General features: G+C 41.5%; 1 protein-coding gene across 6 annotated transcripts; it reads left to right on the forward strand.

Moving 5' to 3' along the window:
- Positions 1 to 771: 771 nt before the first annotated feature.
- Positions 772 to 21,473, forward strand: OLFM2 (olfactomedin 2). Of its 6 annotated transcripts, none has more exons than XM_033083721.2 (6): positions 772 to 808; positions 9,150 to 9,299; positions 11,184 to 11,339; positions 13,905 to 14,124; positions 17,260 to 17,366; positions 20,522 to 21,473. In XM_033083721.2, exons 3-6 carry the CDS (start codon positions 11,205 to 11,207, stop codon positions 21,197 to 21,199), a joined length of 1,140 nt encoding a protein of 379 aa, XP_032939612.1. In that variant the 5' UTR covers positions 772 to 808; positions 9,150 to 9,299; positions 11,184 to 11,204; the 3' UTR covers positions 21,200 to 21,473. The 6 variants fall into 6 exon arrangements, with proteins under 6 accessions (XP_032939612.1, XP_032939607.1, XP_032939610.1 ...); XM_033083716.2 differs by lacking the exon at positions 772 to 808 and adding an exon at positions 3,248 to 4,442; XM_033083719.2 differs by lacking the exon at positions 772 to 808 and adding an exon at positions 4,283 to 4,465.
- Positions 21,474 to 21,708: the final 235 nt, after the last annotated feature.

Consider the following 21,708-nt stretch of genomic DNA (forward strand, 5'->3'; position numbering starts at 1 on the left):
TTTGGGGACATTTTGGAGGAGATTTTGAGGGGATTTTGGGGCAATTATTGGGGATTTTGGGGCAATTTTTGGGGATTTTGGGACAATTTTGGGGAATTTTGGGGTATTTTGAGGGGATTTTGGGGAGTTCTGGGCGGGTTTGGGGTATTTTGGGGTAATTTTTAGGGGATTTTGGGTATTTTGAGGAGTTTTTGAGGGGATTTTGGGGTGTTTTTAGGGGATTTTGGGTATTTTGAGGAGATTTTGGGGCAATTTTGGGGCAATTTTAGGGTATTTTTAGGGGATTTTGGGTATTTTGAGGAGATTTTTAGGGGATTTTGGGGTAATTTTTAAGAGATTTTGGGGTATTTTTAGGGGATTTTGGGGGGATTTTGGGTAATTTTGGGCAATTTTGAGGGGATTTTGGGGTATTTTGAGGGGATTTTGGGGCAATTTTGGCTGATTCGAACAGCAACAAAAAAAAGGAGGAGAGGGAAAATAAAAACGAGACCACGCCCCTCCCCCCCTAAAAAAAATCCCAAAAAAACCCCAAAACCCCCCTAAAAATCCCCAAATCCTCTCCCCTCCCCCCGAGACCCCTCCCCACATTTTTTGATGATTTTTAAATTCATTTTTTAGGTTTTTTGGGGATTTTTTTGGGGCGGCGGCTCCGCGGCTGCGGCTGCGCGGAAGCTCCGGGGTGGGGGAGGGGGGGGGGGGCTCGGGGGGGATTTTGGGGGAAATTTTGGGGATTTTAAAGAAATTTTGGGGGATTTTGGGGGGGTTCAGGATGCGCTTCCTCCTCCTCCTCCTCCTCAGCGCCCGCCAGGTAAGGGGGGGGAATTTGGGATTTTTTTGGGAATTTTTTTGGGGTTTGGGAAGGGGAGGGGGAGGCGGAAATTTGGGAATTTTTTGGGGGGGAATTTGGATTTTTTGGGGATTTTTTTGGGATTTTTTGGGGGGTTTAGAAGGGGAGGGGGAGGGGGGGATGGCGGCGGAAGTTTGGGAATTTTTTGGGAATTTTGGGAATTTCGGGGATGGCGCTGGGTGGGGCGGGGTGGGGGAGGGGAGGGGGGGCACGGGGACAGCGCGGGGGGGAGGGGACTGGGAGGTACTGGGGGATACTGGGATGTACTGGGGACACTCCCAGTTTGAACTGGGGGACACTGGGACATACTGGGGAACACCAGGGACCTTCCCAGTTTATACTGGGGGACACTGGGGACACTGGGAGATACTGGGGGACACTCCCAGTTTGAACTGGGGGATACTGGGGACACTGGAGGACAACTGGGGACACTCCCAGTTTAAACTGGGAGATACTGGGGACACTCCCAGTTTGAACTGGGGGACACTGGGACATACTGGGGAACACCGGGGACCGTCCCAGTTTATACTGGGGACACTGGGGACACTCCCAGTTTGAACTGGGGACCCTCCCAGATACTCCTGGTTTGAACTGGAAGATACTGGGGGACACTGGGGACACTCCCAGTTTGAACTGGGGGATACTGGGATATAGGGGGACAACTGGGGACACTCCCAGTTTGAACTGGGGGACATTGGGACATACTGGGGAACACCAGGGACCGTCCCAGTTTATACTGGGGACACTGAGGGACACTCCCAGTTTGAACTGGGAGATACTGGGGGGTGCTGGGACCGTCCCAGTTTGAACTGGGGGACACTGGGGGGAATTTCTGGGGGGTCCCGGGGAGATTTTGGGGGATTCCGATTCCCGAAATTTGGGGATTTTTGGAGGGTTTCCCCCTAAGCCCGGCCCTCACTAAACCCGGCCCTAAACCCGCTTCAAAACCCAGCCCTAAATCCCCCTAAACCCGCTCCAATCCCGCCCTAAACCGGCCCTAACCCGACCTTAAACCCACCCTAAATCCGCCCCGGTGCCGGTCCTACCCTAAACCCGCCTCAAAACCCAGCCCTAAATCCCCCTAAACCGGTCCTAAACCAGCCATAAACCGACCCTAACCCCACCCCGGTGCCGGTACCGATCTCACCCTAAACCCACTTCAAAACCCGGTCCTAAATCCCCCTAAACCCACCTTAAACCCGCCCTAACCCCGCCCCGGTGCCGGTGCCGGTCCCACCCTAAACCCGCCTCAAAACCCGGCCTTAAATCCCCCTAAACCCGCCCTAAACCCACCTTAAACCGGCTCCGGTACCGGACCGATCCCACCCTAAACCTGCCTCAAAACCCAACCCTAAACCCGCCTTTAACCCGCCCTAAACCCGCCCTAAATAGCCCTAAACCCGCCCTAAATCCCCCTAAACCCGCCCCGATGCCGGTACCGATCCCACCCTAAACCCGCCTCAAAACCCAGCCCTAAATCCGCCCTAAATCCCCCTAAACCCACCCTAACCCCGCCTTTAACCCGCCCTAAACCGTCCCTAAACCGACCCTAAACCCACCCTAAACCTGCCTTACCCCTCCCTAAATCCCCCTAAACCCGCCCCGGTGCCGGTACCGATCTCACCCTAAACCCGCCTCAAAACCCGGCCCTAAATTCCCCTAAACCCGCCTTTAACCCGGTCTAAATCGGCCCTAAACCCCATAAACCCGCCCTAAACCCGCTCCAATCCCTCCCTAAACCGGCCCTAAACCCACCCTAACCCCGCCACAAAACCCAGCCCTAAATCCCCCTAAACCCGCCCTAAATCCACCCTAAACCCGCCCCGGTACCGGTATCGATCCCACCTAGACCCGCCTCAAAACCCAACCCTAAACCCGCCCTAAATCCCCCTAAATCCGCCTTTAACCCTCCCTAAACCGGCCCTAAATCCTCTAAACCCGCCCTAAACCCACCCTAGACCCGCTTCAAAACCCAGCCCTAAATCTCCCTAAACCCGCCCCGGTGCCCATGCTGGTTTCACCCTAAACCCGCCCTAAATCCCCCTAAACCCGCCCTAAATCCCCCTAAACCGGTCCTAAACCCCCCCCAGTGCCGATGCCGATCCCACCCTAAACCCGCCTCAAAACCCAGCCCTAAATCTCCCTAAACCCGCCTTAAACCCGCCCTAACCCCGCCCCAGTCCCGCCCCGGTCCCGCCCCGGTGCCGGTGCCGGTCCCACCCTAAACCCGCCACAAAACCCAGCCTTAAACCCGGCCCTAAATCCCTCTAAACCCGCCCTAAATCCCCCTAAACCCGCCTTAAACCCGCCCTAACCCCGCCCCGATCCCGCCCGGTGCCGGTGCCGGTCCCGCCCCGTTTCGGGGCCGTTCGGGGCTGGCCCCGGGCCAGCGGAGCCGCGTCAGCCCCGGGCCCCGCTCACGGCGGGGGCGGCTCCGAACCGGCACCGGTACCGGGGACACCCCCGGGACTGCGGGGGGGACACCCCGGGGGGGGTTCGGTACCGATTTAAACCGGGGAGGGGGCTCCGGAACCGATTTAAACCGGGGTGGGGGCTCCGGTAAAACCGGTACCGGGTCTTGATCACATCCCCGGGGGGGTTCGGTACCGATTTAAACCGGGGTGGGGGCTCTGGTAAAACCGGTACCGGGTTTAGTGACACCCACGGGGGGGTCCCGGTACCGATTTAAAACCGGAGCCGGTTCCCGGTGCCACCTTTGGGGGGGGGGGGTGGCGGTGACATCCCCGGTTTTGGGTGACACCCCCGGTTCCCGGTACCGCGTTTTTAAGGCGGGGGGGGGGAGGTTCCGATCGAGCCGGTGCCGGTTCCCGGTTCCATCCCCGGTTCCCGGTTCCCTCCCCGGTTCCATCCCCGCATTTTTAACCCGGAGCCGGTTCCGGTGTTACCGGGAGGGGGAGATAACGGGGACACCGCCAGTTCTCGGTTCCCGGTGCCGTTCCCGGTTCCCGGTTCCGCATTTTTAAAGCGGATCCGTTCCCATCGAGCCCCCCCCCCGGTTCCCGGTGGTACCGGAGCCGATTTTTCGGTGCCACCCCCACCCCTCGTTACCGCATTTCCACCTCGGGGATCTCTCCCGGTACCACCCCCCCTCCCGGTATTACCGGAGCTTTTTTCCCGGTCCCACCCCGGTTTTTTTTTCCGGTACCGCAATCCCGGTACCACCCCCTCCCTTTTTAAAATTTTTAAATTATTTTTTTATATTTTTTCCCATTCTCGCCGGTATTACCGGAGCATTTTTCCCGGTACCACCCCCGGTTTTTTTTTCCGGTACCACCCCCACTCCCCCTGGCAATCCCGGTACCACCCCCCCCCTTTTTTTAAATTTTTTTGGGATTTTTTTGGGTTTTTTTTAATTTTTTTTCCCCTTCTCCCCGGTATTACCGGGGGGGGGTTGGGTGATGGGCTCGGGGCGCTGCCGGTGGCGCTCCCGGTGACAATGACGGTGCCGCTGCTGAAAATCGGGGCCGTGCTCAGCACCATGGCCATGGTCACCAACTGGATGTCCCAAACCCTCCCGTCCCTCGTGGGGCTCAACGGCACCGCCGTGTCCCGCGCCGGCACCTCGGAAAAAATCGTGAGTCACCCCCGGCCCCTCCGGTAACGGGAAATCCCGGGGCTGCAGGGGTTTGGGGGTTACTTTTATTTTTTTGGGGTTTTTTTGGGGGATTTTTGGGGATTTTTTGGGGGGTATTTGGAATTTTTGGGGGGATTTTTGGGGATTTTTTTGGGATTTTTTTTGCATTTTTTTGGTTTTTTTGGGGGGATTTTTTTGGGATATATATGAGATTTTTTGGGGGGTATTTGGGATTTTTGGGGGGATTTTTTTGCATTTTTTGGGTTTTTTTGGGGTTTTTTTGGGGGTTTTTTTTGGGATTTTTTGGGATATATTGGAGATTTTTTGGGGTTTTTTTGGGGGGTATTTGGAATTTTTGGGGGGATTTTTTGGGATTTTTTTTAAATTTTTTTTGCATTTTTTGGGGGTTTTTTGGGGGTTTTTTTGGGATTTTTTTGGGATATATTGGAGATTTTTTGGCGGTTTTTTGGGGGGTATTTGGGATTTTTGGGGGGATTTTTTGGGATTTTTTGGGGATTTTTTTTGCATTTTTTGGGGTTTTTTGGGGGGATTTTTTTGGGGATATATTGGAGATTTTTTGGGGTTTTTTTGGGGGGTATTTGGAAATTTTTTTTTATTTTTTTGGGGTTTTTTTTAGATTTTTAGGGGGTTTTTTGGGGGGTATTTGGGATTTTTGGGGGGATTTTTTGGGATTTTTTTGGGATTTTTTTTGCATTTTTTGGGGTTTTTTTGGGGATTTTTTTGGGATATATTGGAGATTTTTTGGGGGTTTTTTGGGGGGTATTTGGGATTTTTGGGGGGATTTTTTGGGATTTTTTTGGGATTTTTTTTGCATTTTTTGGGGTTTTTTTTGGGATTTTTTTGGGATATATTGGAGATTTTTTGGGGTTTTTTGGGGGGTATTTGGAATTTTTTTTTTATTTTTTGGGGGGTTTTTAAGATTTTTTTTGGGATTTTTTGGGGTTTTTTTGGGATTTTTGGGGGGGGGTTGGGGGTTTTTTTGGGGATTTTTTTTTGATTTTTTGGGATATTTTGGGGGGGTATTTGGAATTTTTTTGGATTTTTGGGGGATTTTTTTGGGGATTTGTTGGGGGTTTTTGGGGGGATTTTTGGGGGATTTTTTAGGGAATTTTTTGTGATTTTGGGGGGTTTTTTTGTGATTTTTGGGGATTTTTGGGGGGTTTTTTTGGGAATTTTTTTTGATTTTTTGGAGATTTTTTGGAGGTTTTTTGGGGGGTTTTGGGGGGATTTTTTTTTTTATTTTTTGCGGATTTTTTAGGGATTTTTTTGGTGATTTTTTTGGGTTTTTTTGGGATTGTTTTTTATTTTTTTGAGGTTTTTTTTTTATTTTTTTGGATTTTTTTTTGGTGTTTGAAGGTGCGGGAGATGCGGCAGAGCTGGGGGAGGGGAGGGGTGGAGAAAAAAAAAAAAGGGGGGGGGGGCTCCCCCTCCCCTCCCCCACCCCCACCCCCCTTCCGGTGAAACGGGACCCCCCCCCAAATAAAAAAACCCCAAAAAATCCAAAATCCCCCCCCTCGGATTTGGGGATTCACCCCCCAAAAAAAACCCCAAAAAATCTCGAACCCCCCACCAAGGTTTTGGGGACCCCCCCCCGAATTTTGGGGATTCCCCCCGATCCTTCCTGGTGCATCGGGACCCCCAAAATCCCCCCTGGGACCCCCCAAAAATCCCCCCTGGGACCCCCAAAAATCCCCCCTGGGACCCTCCTGGGACCCCCCAAAAATCCTCCCGGACCCCCCCCCCCAATTTTTGGGGACCCCCCGCCTTTGTCACCTTGGGACCCCCAAATTTTGGGGACCCCCCAAAATCCCTCCGGAGACCCCCCCCTGTTTTGGGGATCCCCCCCAAAATCTCTCCCCGATTTTTGGAACCCCCAAAATCTCCCCCCCCAAATTTTTGGGACCCCCTCCAAATTTTTGGGACCCCTCCCAAATTTTTAGGGCCCCCCCAAAAAATTTGGGACCCCCAAAATCTTCCCTCCAAATTTTTGGGACCCCCCAAAAATCCCCCTCCCCGAATTTTTGGGACCCCCAAAATCCCTCCCCCAAATTTTTGGGACCCCCCCCCTTCATTTTAGGGACACCCCACCCCCCCTAAAAAAATAAAAAATTTATAAAATTTATAAGAAAATAAAAAATTTGGGGACCCCCCCCCCCAAAAATCCCTCCCGAAAATCCAAAAATTTTGGGGAACCCCCCCCAAAAAAAAAATCCCGAAAATCCCCAAAAATTTGGGAATTTCCCCCCCCCAAAAAATAAAAATTTTCCATCCCGGGACCCCCCAAAATTTTGGGGATCCCAAAAATAAAAATTTTGGGACCCACTCTCAATTTTTTTGGGTTTTTCGAGGTTTTTTTTTCCCACAGGAAATTCGGAATTTTGGGAATTTTGGGGCTGCAGGAGGGGGAGAAATCCCAAAATTCTTAAATGGGAACGGCGATTTTGGGGTTAAAAATCCGGATTTTGGGGATTTTATTTATTTATTTATTCCTTGATTTGTTTAGGAGGGGAGGGCGAAAATTTGGGATTTTGGGGGGGATTTTTAGGGGATTTATTTTGGAATTTTTTGGGATTTTTTTTGGGTTTTGAGAGGATTTTTTGGGGGGATTTTGGGGATTTTTAGGGGATTTATTTTGATTTTTGGGGGGGATTTTTTTGGATATTTTTGGGATTTTTGGGGGGATTTTTTTGGGGAGGGTTGGGGAATTTTTTAGGAATTTTTTAGGAATTTTTTGGGGATTTTTTTGGGGATTTTTTGGGATTTTTTTGGGTTTTGAGGAGATTTTTTGGGGGGATTTTTGGGGGTTTTGGGGATTTTTGAAAGGAATTTTTTTGGGAATTTTTTTTATTTTTTAGGGATTTGGGGGAGGATTTTTTTAGGAATTTTGAAGGAATTTTAAAGTGATTTTAAAAAATTTTTTGGGATATTTTGGGGGATTTTTATGGAGATATTTTTAGATTTTTGGGGGATTTTTAGGGGATTTTTTGGGATTTTTTTTTTTTAATTTTTGGGGATTTTTTGGATATATTTTGGGATATTTTGGGGGATTTTTCTGGGGATATTTTTAGATTTTTTTGGGATTTTTTTTGGGATTTTTTGGGATTTTTTTGGGATATTTTTTGGGATTTTTTTGGGATCTCATTTCCCCAGCTGTCAATCAACACCGCGGGGTAATTAGCGCCGCCGGATGTTAATTAGCGCCTCATTAACCCCCCTGGTGCCTCATTAATCACCGGGAAAAAAACAAAAAAACTAAAAATAAAAAACCGGAAATGGTCGGAATTCAGCCCAAAAATCCCGGGAGGTTTTTGGGGTTTTTTGGGGAGAAAAATTTGGGATTTGGGGAGAAAAAAATTCGGGATTTTGGGAATAAAAATGAAAAAAATGGGAATAAAATGAGAGAAAAATGAGAGAAAAATGACGAAATAAATGAGTAAAAAATGAATAAAAAATAAGAAAAAATAGGGAAAAAAATGGGAAAAAAATGGAGATAAAATGAGAGAAAAAATGGGAATAAAATGAAAAAACATTGGGGAAAAAAAAGTAAAAAATGAGAAAAAAATGGGGGGAAAAGAGGAAGAAAATGGGGAGAAAATGAGAGGAAAATGGGAATAAAGTGGGGAAAAAATGAGGAAAAAAATGAGAAAAAAATGAGTAAAAAATAAGAAAAAAATGAGTAAAAAATGGGGGAAAATGGGGAGAAAATGAGAGAAAAATGAGAATAAAATAGGGATAAAATGAGGATAAAATGAGGAAAAAAATGAGTTAAAAAATGAATAAAAAATAAGAAAAAACTGTGAAAAAAAGTGAAAAAAATTGGAAAAAAATGTCAAAAAAATGGGAAAAAAATGGAATTTTGTGTGGAACTTTTTGGGATTGTGATTTTGATATTTTTTTATAATTTTTAAATTTTTTTTTAATTTTCCAGACTGTTCCAGAGCCCTGATGAGGGCTGGCAGGTTTAGAGAAACCTGGGGAAAAATGGGGAAAAAAATGGGAATAAAATGAGAGAAAAATCAGAGAAAATTGAGAAAAAATTGGAGGAAAAAAAGTAAAAAATGAGAAAAAAATGAGAGAAAAATGGGAAGAAAATGAGAGAAAAATGGGAATAAAATGGGGATAAAATGAGGAAAAAAATGAGGAAATAATAAGAAAAAAATGAGGAAAAACTGGGAAAAAATTGGGGAAAAAATTGGAAAAATTGGGATTTTTGTGTGGAACTTTTTGGGATTGTGATTTTGTTATTTTTTAAATTTTTTTGATAATTTTGGATATTTTTGGTATTTTTCAGACCCTGTTCCAGAGCCCTGATGAGGACTGGCAGGGTTAGAGAAACCTGGGGAAAATGGGGAAAAATTGGGAAAAAATGGGGGGAAAAAGTAAAAAGTGATTTAAAAATGGGGGAAACAGAGGGGGGAAATGGGAATAAATGAGAGAAAATGAGAAAAAAATGGGGAAAAAATGAGTAAAAAATGAGTAAAAAATAAGAAAAAAAGTGAGGAAAAAATGTGAAAAAAATGGGAAAAAAATGTGAAAAAAATGGGAAAAAAATAGGAAAAAAACTGAAAAAAATGGGAAAAAAATGGGGAAAAATTGGGAATTTTGTGTGGATCTTTTTGGGATTGTGATTTTGATAATTGGTGATATTTTTTAATTAATTAATGAATTAATTTTTGTATTTTTCAGACCCTGTTCCAGAGCCCTGACGAGGGCTGGCAGGTGCTGACGTCGGCGCAGGCCCCGGACGGGAAATGTTTGTGCACGGCCGTGATCCCGGTGCAGGGAAACTGTGCCAGGGATTCCCGCTCCCTGCAGCTCAGACAGCTCCTGGAAAAGGTTAATTAGTCATTAATTAGTTCGTTAATTAATTAATTGGGTCATTAATTATTTAATTAATAAGTTATTTTGTTCATTAATTAATGAGTGAGGGCTGTGCTGTGATCCCAGTGCAGGGAAACTGTGCCAGGGATTCCCGCTCCCTGCAGCTCAGACAGCTCCTGGAAAAGGTTAATTAATGGTTAATTAGTTCATTAATTAATTAATGAGTCCATTAATTTGCTAATTAGGTCATTAATTAATGAGTTATATTGTTAATTAATGAGTGAGGGCTGTGCTGTGATCCCAGTGCAGGGAAACTGTGCCAGGGATTCCTGCAGCCTGCAGCCCAGACAGCTCCTGGAAAAGGTTAATTAGTCATTAATTAGTTAATTAAATAATTAATACGGTCATTAATTTGTTAATTAGGTCATTAATTAATGAGTTATAGTGTTAATTATTGAGTGAGGAGTTCTAATTTTAACCCGAATAATTCCAATATTAACGGTACTAACAACCCTAATTAACCCAATTAATGACCCCAATTAACTCATTATTGACCCAAATTACCCAATTAATGACTCTAATTAACTCATTCATTACCCTAATTAACCCCATTAATTACCCTAATTAACCCTTTCAGGTGCAGAACATCTCCCAGTCCATGGAGCTCCTGGATCTCTGTGTCAATAATTCCCCGATTAACCCCAAAAATTCCGATTTTAACCCAAAAAATTCCAATTTTAACCCCATTAACGACCCAATTAATGACTCTAATTAACAAATAATTACCCTAATTAACTTTTCCAGGTTCAGAACATCTCCCAGTCCATGGAGCTCCAGGATCTCCAGATCCTGGGGTTGCCATCAACCCCATTAATTCTCTGATCAACCACAAAAATTCCAATTTTAACCCAAAAAAGGACCCAAATTAACTCATTAATTACTTTAATTACCCAATTAACGACCCCAATTAATTACCCTAATTAACCCTTTCAGGTGCAGAACATCTCCCAGTCCATGGAGCTCCTGGATCTCTGTGTCAATAATTCCCCGACTAACCCCAAAATTCCAATTTGAACCCCAAAAAATTCCAATATTAACGTTATAAATGACTCTAATTAACCAATTAATGACTCTAATTAACCAATTAATTACCCTAATTAACCCTTTCAGGTGCAGAACATCTCCCAGTCCATGGAGCTCCTGGATCTCCGTGTCATTAATTCCCCGATTAACCCCAAAAATTCCGATTTTAACCCAAAAATTTCCAATTTTAACCCCATTAACGACCCAATTAATGACTATAATTAATCCATTAATTACTCTAATTAACCTATCAATTACCTTAATTAACCCTTTCAGGTGCAGAACATCTCCCAGTCCATGGAGCTGCTGCATCTCCGTGTCATTACCCAAATAATTCCCCGATTAACCCCAAAAATTCCGATTTTAACCCAAAAAATTCGATTTTTATCCCCATTAACGACCCAATTAATGACTCTAATTAATCCATTAATTACTCTAATTAACCCATTAATTACCCTAATTAACCCTTTCAGGTCCAGAGCATCTCCCAGTCCATGGAGCTCCTGGATCTCTGTCATTAACCCAAATAATTCAAATTTTAATCCAAATAATTCAAATTTTAACCCAAAAAATTCCAATTTTAACCCTATTAATGACCCTAATTACCCAATTAACAACCCAATTAATTACCCTAATTAACCCTTTCAGGTGCAGAACATCTCCCAGTCCTTGGAGCTGCTGCATCTCCGTGTCAATAATTCCCCGATTAACCCCAAAAATTCCGATTTTAACCCAAAAAATTCCAATTTTAACCCCACTAACGACCCCAATTACCCAATTAACAACCCAATTAATTACCCTAATTAACCCTTTCAGGTGCAGAACATCTCCCAGTCCATGGAACTCCTGGATCTCCGCACGTTCCGGGACCTGCAGTACGTGCGGAACACGGAGTCGCTGCTCTCGGCGCTGGAGCTGCGGCTCCGCGCGGCCTCCGAGGGGCCCCGGGGGCTCAACGCCCGCAGCTTCCAGGTGCCCAAATTCGCCTTTTTAGCCCGAAAAAAATCCCTAAAAATCTCATTTTTATCCTTCCCAAATTCCCCTTTTTACTCCTAAAAAATCCCACTTTTATTCCTAAAAAATCCCCCTTTTTATTCCTAAAAAATCCCCTTTTATCCTCCCAAAATTTTCCTTTTTAGCCCTAAAAAAATCCCCCCAAATCCTCCTTTTATCCTCCCCAAAATCGCCTTTTATTCTCCACAAAAATCCTCTTTTTATTCCTAAAAAATCCCCTTTTATCCTCCCAAAAATCTCCTTTTTAGCCCCCCAAAAATCCCCAAAAATCTCCTTTTTAGCCCCAAAATCCCCTTTTTATTTCTAAAAAATCCCCTTTTTATCCCCAAAAATTCCCCCCAAAATCCCCCTTTATTCCTAAAAAATCCCCTTTTATCCTCCCAAAAATCTCCTTTTTAGCCCCAAAAAAATCCCCCAAAATCCCTCTTTTGTCCCCTCAAAACTTCCCTTTTTATCCTTCACAAAATGCCCTTTTTATTTCCCCCAAATCTCCTTTTTATTCCTAAAAAATCCCACTTTTATCCCCCCAAAAATCTCCTTTTATTCCCCCAAAAATTGTCCTTTTTATCCCCTCAAAAATCCCCCTTTTATTCCTAAAAAATCCCCTTTTTAACCCCTCAAAATTCCACTTTAATCCCAAAAAATCCCCTTTATATCCCAAAAAAATTCCTCCTAAAAATCCTCCTTTTTATCCCCCAAATCCCCCCATCATTCCCAATATTTTCCCAATTTTCCCCCAATTTCTTCCCCAATAATCCAAATTTTTTTCCCCAATTTTCCCCCATTTTTTCCCCCAATTTCCCCCCCAATTTTTCCCCAAAAATCCAAAATTTTTCCCAATTTTTTTCCAATTTCCTCCCCCATTTTTCCCCCGATTTTCCCCAATTTTCCCCCCTCCATTCCCATTTTTTCCCCATTTTTTCCCCATTTTATTCCCAATTTTTTTCCAATAATCCATTTTTCCCCATTTTTTTACTCCAACAATCCAAATTTTCCCCAATCTTCCCCCCCACATTTCTTCAATTTTCCCCCAATTTCCCCCCAATTTTTTCTCCAATAAACCAAATTTTTCCCCATTTTTTCCCCCAATTTTTTTCCCACCATTCCCAACTTCCCCCTTAATTTCCCCCCATTTTATTCCCAATTTTTTTCCCAATAATCCAATTTTTTTCCCAATTTCCCCCCCATCATTCCCATTCTTTCCCCCAATTTCCCCCCCACTTTTTTCCCAATATCCCTCCAATTTTCCCCCAATTCCCCCAATTTTTTCCCAATAATCCAATTTTTTCCCCCATCTTTTCCTCCAATAACCCAAATATTTTCCCATTTTTTCCCAGTTTTCCCCCAATTTTTTCCCAATTTCCTCCCATTTTATTCCCCAATTTTTTACTTATTTCACCCAATAACTCCCCATTTTTTTCTCAATTTCCCCCCAATTTTTCTACTAATTTCCCCCCAATTTTCCCTCCATCATTCCCATTTTTCTCCCCACTTTCCCATCATTTTTCCCCACATTTCCCTGACTCCCCCCATCATTCCCAATTTTCCCCCAATTTCTCCCCAATAATCAAATTATTTTCCCCATTTTTTCCCATTTTTCCCCCACATTTTTCCCCAAAAATCCAATTTTTTTCCCAATTTTTCCCCCCCATATTTTCCCCATTTTATTCCAAATTTTTTCCCCAATTTCTCTCCAATAATTCCCAATTTTTTCCCCAATTTCCCCCCCAATTTCCCATTTTTCCCCCATTTTTCCCCATTTTTTCCCCATTGTTTTCCCCATTTTTTTCCCAATTTTTCCCCATTTTTTCCCATTTTTTTCCTCCAATAACCCAAATTTTTCCCCATTTTTTCCCCATTTTTTCCCCATTTTTTTCCCATTTTTTCCCAATTTTTTCCCCACTTTATTCCCAATTTTTCCCCCAATTTTCCCCTAATTTTCCCCATTTTATTCCCAATTTTTTCCTCCAATAACCCAAATTTTTCCCCATTATTTCCCATTTTTTTCCCATTTTTTTCCCGATTTTCCCCCAATATCCCCCCATTTTATTCCCAATTTTTTCCTCCAATAACCCAAAATTTTTCCCATTTTTTTTCTCCAATAACCCAAATTTTTTCCCATTTTTTTCCTCCAATAACGCAAATTTTTCCCCCATTTTTCCCCCATTTTCCCCCATTTTCCCCCCATTTTTTCCCCGTTTTTCCCCAATTTTCCCCCAACATTTCCCCATTTTTCCCCATTTTTCCCCATTTTTTCCCCATTTTTTCCCCATTTTTTCCCAATTTTTTCCCATTTCTTTCCCATTTTTCCCCATTTTTTCCTCCAATAACCCAAAATTTCCCCCATTTTTCCCCATTGTTTTCCCCATTTTTTTCCCAATTTTTCCCCATTTTTCCCCCACTTTTTTCCCAATTTTTTCCCAATATCCCCCCAATTTCCCCCCATTTTATTCCCAATTTTTTCCTCCAATAACCCAAATTTTTTTTTGATTTTTCCCCATTATTTCCCATGTTTTTCCCCAGGACCTGCAGGAGCGGATGCGCGCGCTGCGGCCGCTGCCGCCGGTGCTGGAGCAGTACCGCTCCGACTCGCGCCTCATCGAGCACCTCCGCGCCGAGGTCGGGAACCTCTCGGGGCTGCTGCACAGAATCCAGGAGGAGCTCGGAGCCTTCGACTACGAGGAGCTGCAGCAGCGAGTGCGGCTGCTGGAGGAGCGGCTGCACGCCTGCCTGCAGAAACTGGGTGAGGAAATTCAAAAATCACAGGGAAAACAAAAAATCCGCGGTGAAAAAGTCAAAATTTGGGGTGAAAACAAAAAAATTTGGGGTGAAAAAGTCAAAATCTGGGGTGAAAAAGTCAAAATTTGGGGTGAAAACAAAAAAAATCTGGGGTGAAAACAAAAAAATTCGGGATGAAAACAAAAAAATCCAGGGCGAAAAAGTCAAAATTTGGGGTGAGAACAAAAAAATCTGGGGTGAAAACAGAAAAAATCTGGGGTGAAAATCACAGGGAAAGCAAAAAAATCCAGGGTGAAAATCACAGGGAAAACAAAAAATCCGCGGTGAAAAAGTCAAAATTTGGGGTGAAAAAGTCAAAATTTGGGGTGAAAGCAAAAAAATCTGGGGTGAAAACAAAAAAATTCGGGATGAAAACAAAAAAATCCAGGGCGAAAAAGTCAAAATTTGGGGTGAGAACAAAAAAAAATCCAGGGTGAAAATCACAGGGAAAACAAAAAATCACAGGGAAAACAAAAATATTTGGGGTGAAAAGTCAAAATTTGGGGTAAAAGGTAAAAAAATCCTGGTTGGAATTGGTCAAAAAATCATGGAAAAAAATCTCCAAAATTCCCCCAAAATTCATCTCAAAATGTCTCAAAAATCCCTCTCAAAACCTGTGAAAAATCCCCCCAAATCTTCTTAAAATGTCTTGAAAATCCCTCTCAAAATTCCCCTCAAAAATCTTCCTCAAAACCTGCCTGCAGAAACTGGGTGAGGAAATTAAAAAATCACAGGGAAAATGAAAAAATCCGGGGTGAAAAAGTCAAAATTTGGGGTGAAAAAGTCAAAATTTGGGGTGAAAACAAAAAAATTTGGGGTGAAAAAGTCAAAATCTGGGGTGAAAAAGTCAAAATTTGGGGTGAAAACAAAAAAAATCTGGGGTGAAAACAAAAAAATTCGGGATGAAAACAAAAAAATCCAGGGTGAAAAAGTCAAAATTTGGGGTGAGAACAAAAAAATCCAGGGTGAAAATCACAGGGAAAACAAAAAATCCGCGGTGAAAAAGTCAAAATTTGGGGTGAAAAAGTCAAAATTTGGGGTGAAAACAAAAAAAAATCCGGGGTGAAAACAAAAAAATCCAGGGTGAAAAAGTCAAAATTTGGGGTGAAAAAGTCAAAATTTGGGGTAAAAGGTAAAAAAAACCCCAAAATCCTCCTCAAATCCCCTGCAAATGGCTCAAAACCTGCCTGCAGAAACTGGGTGAGGAAATTCAAAAATCACAGGGAAAATGGAAAAATCCGCGGTGAAAAAGTCAAAATTTGGGGTGAAAAAGTCAAAATTTGGGGTGAAAACAAAAAAATCTGGGGTGAAAACAAAAAAATGACAGGGAAAACAAATAAAATCACAGTGAAAACAAAAAAATCGTTGGGAAAAGAAAAAATCTGGGGTGAAAACAAAAAAACCACAGGGAAAGCAAAAAAATCCAGGGTGAAAAAGTCAAAATTTGGGGTGAAAACAGAAAAATCCGGGGTGAAAATCACAGGGAAAGCAAAAAATCACAGGGAAAACGAAAAAATCTGGGGTGAAAAGTCAAAATTTGGGGTAAAAGGTAAAAAAAAACCTGGTTGGAATTGGTCAAAAAATCATGGAAAAAAATGTCAAAAATTCCCCCAAAATTATTCTCAAAATGTCTCAAAAATCACTCCCAAAATTTGTGAAAAATCCCCCAAAATCTTCTTAAAATATCTTGAAAATCCCTCTCAAAATTCCCCTCAAAATCTTCCCCAAAACCTGCCTGCAGAAACTGGGTGAGGAAAGAAAAAAATCACAGGGAAAATGAAAAAATCCGGGGTGAAAAAGTCAAAATTTGGGGTGAAAAAGTCAAAATTTGGGGTGAAAACAAAAATATTTGGGGTGAAAAAGTCAAAATTTGGGGTAAAAGGTAAAAAAAAACCTGGTTGGAATCAGCAAAAAAATCACGGAATAATTCCCCAAAAATCTTCCTAAAATATCTTGAAAATCCCTCTCAAAATCCCTAAAAATTTTTTCCCACCAAAATTCCCAATTTTTCCCCCAAAATTCCCAGTATTCCCCCAAAATTCCCATTTTTTCCCACCAAAATTCTGTGTTTTCCCCCAAAATTCCCATTTCTTCCCCCAAAATTCCCTTTTCTTCCCTCCAAAATTCCACATTTTTTACCCTCAAAATTCTGCATTTTTTAACCTCAAGATTCCCATTTTTTTCTCTGCAAAATTCTATTTTTTCCCCAAAAAAATTTCATTTTTTACCCCAAAATTCCCATTTTTCCCCCAAATCTCCCAGGTTTTTTCCCCTAAAATTTCCAATTTCCCCCCAAAATTCCCATTTTTTCCCAAAATTCCCGTTTTTTGCCCCATTTTTTGCAGGCTGTGGGAAGCTGACGGGGGTGTCCAACCCAATCACCATCCTCACCTCCAGATCCCTGATTTCCCCCAAAATTCCAATTTTTTCACCCAAAATTCCCATTTTTTCTCCCAAAATTCCCGTTTTTTCCCTCCAAAATTTTGCATTTTTTACCCCCAAAATTCTGCATTTTTTACCTCAAAATTCCCATTATTTTCTCCGTAAAATTCCATTTTTTTCCCCAAAAAATTTTCATTTTTTACCCCAAAATTCCTGGGTTTTTCCCCCCAAAATTTTCATTTTTTACCCCAATTTTTCTGTTTTTTCCCCTAAAATTCCCAATTTCCCCCCAAAATTCCCATTTTTTCCCAAAATTCCCGTTTTTTGCCCCATTTTTTGCAGGCTGTGGGAAGCTGACGGGGATGTCCAACCCCATCACCATCCGCGCCTCCAGATCCCTGATTTCCCCCAAAATTCCAATTTTTTCACCCAAAATTCCCATTTTTTTCTCCCAAAATTCCCATTTTTTCCCTCCAAAATTTTGCATTTTTTACCCCCAAAATTCTGCATTTTTTACCTCAAGATTCCCATTTTTTTCTCTGCAAAATTCCGCTTTTTCTCCCAAAAATCTTCATTTTTTATCCCAAAATTCCCATTTTTCCCCCCAAAATTTTCATTTTTTTACCCCAATTTTTCTGTTTTTTCCCCTAAAATTCCCATTTTTTCCCAAATTCCCATTTTTCCCAAAATTCCCGTTTTTTTGCCCCGTTTTTTGCAGGCTGTGGGAAGCTGACGGGGGTGTCCAACCCAATCACCATCCGCGCCTCGGGATCGCGCTTCGGCTCCTGGATGAGCGACACGATGACGCCGAGCGCCGACAACCGGGTGAGCAATTCGGGATTCTCCCAAAAATTTGGGATTTCCCAAAAAATTTGGGATTTTACCCCAAAAATTTGGGATTTTACCCCAAAAAATTCAGGATTTTACCCCCAAAATTCATGATTTTCACGTAAAAATTTGGGATTTTACCCCCCAAAAAATCAGGATTTCGCCCCAGAAAATCGAGATTTTGCCCCAAAAATTTGGGACTTCCCCAAAACATTTGGGATTTTAAAAAAAATTGGGATTTCTCCCCCAAAAATTGGGATTTCCACCCAAAAAATTCGGATTTTCCCAAAAAAATTGGGATTTTTGCCCTAAAAATTCGGGATTTTACCCCAAAAAATCAGGATTTCCCTCCAAAAAATTGGGATTTTCCAAAAAAAATTCCAAATTTAACTTCATTTTAACCCATTTTAACCAATTTTCAATTAATTTTAACCCATTTAAACCAATTTTTACTTTATTTTAACTTCATTTTAACCCATTTTAACCAATTTTTACTTCATTTTAACCCCATTTTAACAAATTTTAAATTGATTTTAACCCCATTTTAACCCATTTAAACCAATTTTCACTTAATTTTAACTCATTTAAACCCATTTTCACTCAATTTTAATCAATTTTCAATTCATTTTAACCCATTTCAACCCCATTTTAACCAATTATTGCTTTATTTTAACTCAATTTTGTTCCATTTAAACCCAATTTTAACCCATTTTAACCCCATTTTAACCCCATTTTAACCAATTTTAAATCCATTTTAACCCCATTTTAACCAATTTTTACTTCATTTGAACCCCATTTTAACCAATTTTAAATCGATTTTAACCCCATTTTAACCAATTTTTACTTCATTTTAACCCCATTTTAATCCATTTTAACCCATTTTCACTCCATTTTAACCCCATTTTGACCCCTTTTGACCCCACTTTGTTCCATTTTAACCCAATTTTAACCCATTTTAACCATTTTTTTACTATAACTCCATTTTAATCCATTTTTACTTTATTTTAACCCCATTTTAACCCATTTTAAACCAATTTAAAATCGATTTTAATCCCATTTTAACTTCATTTTAATCCCATTTTAACCCATTTTAACCAATTTTAAATCGATCTTAACCCATTTTAACCAATTATTACTTTATTTTAACTCCATTTAAACCCATTTTCCCTCCATTTTAACCCCATTTTAACCAATTTTTGCTTTATTTTTAACCCCATTTAAACCCATTTTGACCCCATTTCGTTCCATTTTAACTCCATTTTGACCCCATTTTGTTCCATTTTAACTCATTTTAACCCATTTTGACCCCATTTAGTTCCATTTTAACTCATTTTAACCAATTTGCACTTCATTTTAACCCCATTTTAACCAATTTAAAATCGATTTTAACCTCATTTAAACCTATTTTTCCTTCATTTTACCCCATTTTAACCCATTTTAACCAATTTTAATCGATTTTAACCCCATATAACCCATTTTAACTTCATTTTAACCAATTATTGCTTTATTTTAACTCAATTTTGTTCCATTTTAACCCATTATTAACCCATTTCAACCCATTTCAACTCCATTTTAACCCCATTTTGACCCCTTTTGACCCCACTTTGTCCCATTTTAACCCAATTTTAACCCATTTTAACCATTTATTACCTTAACTCCATTTTAACCCATTTTTACTTTATTTTAACCCCATTTTAACCAATTTTAAATCGATTTTAACCCCATTCTCCCCCATTTTAACCAATTTTAAATCGATTTTAACCCCATTCTCCCCCATTTTAACCAATTTTAAATCGATTTTAACCCCATTCTCCCCCATTTTAACCAATTTTAAATCGATTTTAACCCCATTTTAACCCATTTTATTCAATTTTAAATTGATTTTAACCCCATTTTAACCCATTTTTACTTCATTTTAACCCCATTTTAAACCAATTCAAAATCGATTTTAACCCCATTTAACCCATTTTAACTTCATTTTAACCCCATTTTAACCCATTTTAACCAATTTTAAATCGATTTTAACCCATTTTAACCAATTCTTACTTTATTTTAACTCCATTTTAACCCATTTTCCCTCCATTTTAACCTCATTTTAACAAATTTTTACTTCATTTTAACCCCATTTTAACCAATTTTTGCTTTATTTTTAACCCCATTTAAACCCATTTTGACCCCATTTCGTTCCATTTTAACTCATTTTAACCAATTTTCACTTCATTTTAACGCCATTTTAACCAATTTTAAATCGATTTTAACCCCATTTTAACCAATTTTTACTTCATTTTAACCCCATTTTAACCGATTATTGCTTTATTTTAACTCAATTTTGTTCCATTTTAACCCAATTTTAACCCATTTTGACCCCTTTTGACCCCACTTTGTTCCATTTTAACCCCATTTTAACCCATTTTAACAATTTATTACCTTAACTCCATTTTAACCCATTTTTACTTTATTTTAACCCCATTTTAACCCATTTTAAATCGATTTTAACCCCATTTTAACCCATTTTAAACCAATTTAAAATCGATTTTAATCCCATTTTAACTTCATTTTAACCCCATTTTAACCCATTTTAACCAATTTTAAATTGATTTTAACCCATTTTAACCAATTCTTACTTTATTTTAACTCCATTTAACCCATTTTCCCTCCATTTTAACCCCGTTTTAACCAATTCTTACTTCATTTTAACCCCATTTTAACCAATTTTAAATCGATTTTAACCCCATTTTAACCAATTTTAACCAATTATTGCTTTATTTTAACTCAATTTTGTTCCATTTTAACCCCATTTAACCCATTGTAACCAATTTTAAATCGATTTTAACCCATTTTAACCAATTCTTACTTTAACTCCATTTTAACCCATTTTCCCTCCATTTTAACCCCATTTTAACCAATTTTTGCTTTATTTTTAACCCCATTTAAACCCATTTTGACCCCATTTCGTTCCATTTTAACTCATTTTAACCAATTTTCACTTCATTTTAACCCCATTTTAACCAATTTTAAATCGATTTTAACCCCATTTTAACCCATTTTTCCTTCAATTTACCCCATTTTAACCCATTTTAACCAATTTTAATTGATTTTAACCCCATTTTACCCCATTCTCCCCCCTTTTAACCCTTTCCCCCCCTCCCCAGGTGTGGTACATGGACGGTTACTACAAAGGCCGCCGCGTGCTGGAGTTCCGCAGCCTCACCGACTTCATCAGCGGCCAAAACTTCGTCCAGCACCTCCTGCCCCACCCCTGGGCCGGCACCGGCCACGTCGTCTTCAACGGCTCCTTGTACTACAACAAATTCCAGAGCAACGTGGCGGTGCGTTATCACTTCCGATCGCGCAGCGTCCTGGTGCAGCGCAGCCTCGCCGGCGCCGGCTACAACAACACCTTCCCCTACTCCTGGGGCGGCTTCTCCGACATCGACTTCATGGTGGACGAGAACGGCCTTTGGGTGGTCTACACCACCAACCAGAACGCCGGCAACATCGTGGTGAGCCGCGTGGATCCGCAGACCTTGGAGGTGTTGAGGAGTTGGGATACGGGCTACCCCAAGCGCAGCGCCGGCGAGTCCTTCATGATCTGCGGCGTGCTCTACGTCACCAACTCGCACCTGGCCGGCGCCAAGATTTATTTCGCGTATCACACCAACACCTCCAGCTACGAGTACACCGACATCCCCTTCCACAATCAATATTCGCACATCTCCATGCTGGACTACAACCCCCGCGAGAGGGTTCTCTACACCTGGAACAACGGCCACCAGGTCATCTACAACGTCACGCTCTTCCACGTCATCAACACGGCCGGGGAGCTCTGATGGACGTTCCCAAAGAGGGCACCACTCACAATTCCTGGCAGTTTTTTTGGGATTTTGTTTGGGTTTTTGTTTTGTTCTGACGCTTCCGCGCTTCTCCTCTCCCAGATGGAAATTCCCAAGGTGGAAATTCCCGTTTCTTGGCGCGTGCCGAGCTCGAATTCGGTTTTTTTGGTCGTTATTTCGCTCCTGGGTTGGGTTTTTCCAAGTTTTTTCCTTCCCTCTTTTCATCCTTTTTTCTGTTTTTCCCTTTTTTCCCCCCATTTTTCCTCCTTTCCTCCATTTTTTCTTTCCCTTCTTTAGTCCCTTTTCCCCATTTTTTCTTTCATCCCTTTTCCCTTTTCCTCCATTTTTTCTTTCCCTTCTTTAGGCCCTTTTCTCCCATTTTTTCTTCCATCCTTTTTCCCTTTTTCTCCATTTTTACCTTCTATTTTCCTTCTTTTTCCCCCTTTTTTGCTCTTTTCCTCCATTTTTTCTTCCCCTTTAACTCCTCCATTTTCCCTCTTTCTTCC

The sequence above is a fragment of the Catharus ustulatus genome, chromosome 33, assembly GCF_009819885.2.
Source record: "Catharus ustulatus isolate bCatUst1 chromosome 33, bCatUst1.pri.v2, whole genome shotgun sequence".
Classification (NCBI taxonomy): domain Eukaryota; kingdom Metazoa; phylum Chordata; class Aves; order Passeriformes; family Turdidae; genus Catharus; species Catharus ustulatus.

Coding starts and splice junctions, on each gene's coding strand:
- OLFM2 (XM_033083716.2), top strand. CDS start 4,305: ATGACGGTGCCGCTGCTGAAAATCGGGGCCGTGCTCAGCACCATGGCC. Junction 4,443..9,149: donor CCGGCACCTCGGAAAAAATC/GTGAGTCACCCC, acceptor TGTATTTTTCAG/ACCCTGTTCCAGAGCCCTGA. Junction 11,340..13,904: donor TCAACGCCCGCAGCTTCCAG/GTGCCCAAATTC, acceptor GTTTTTCCCCAG/GACCTGCAGGAGCGGATGCG.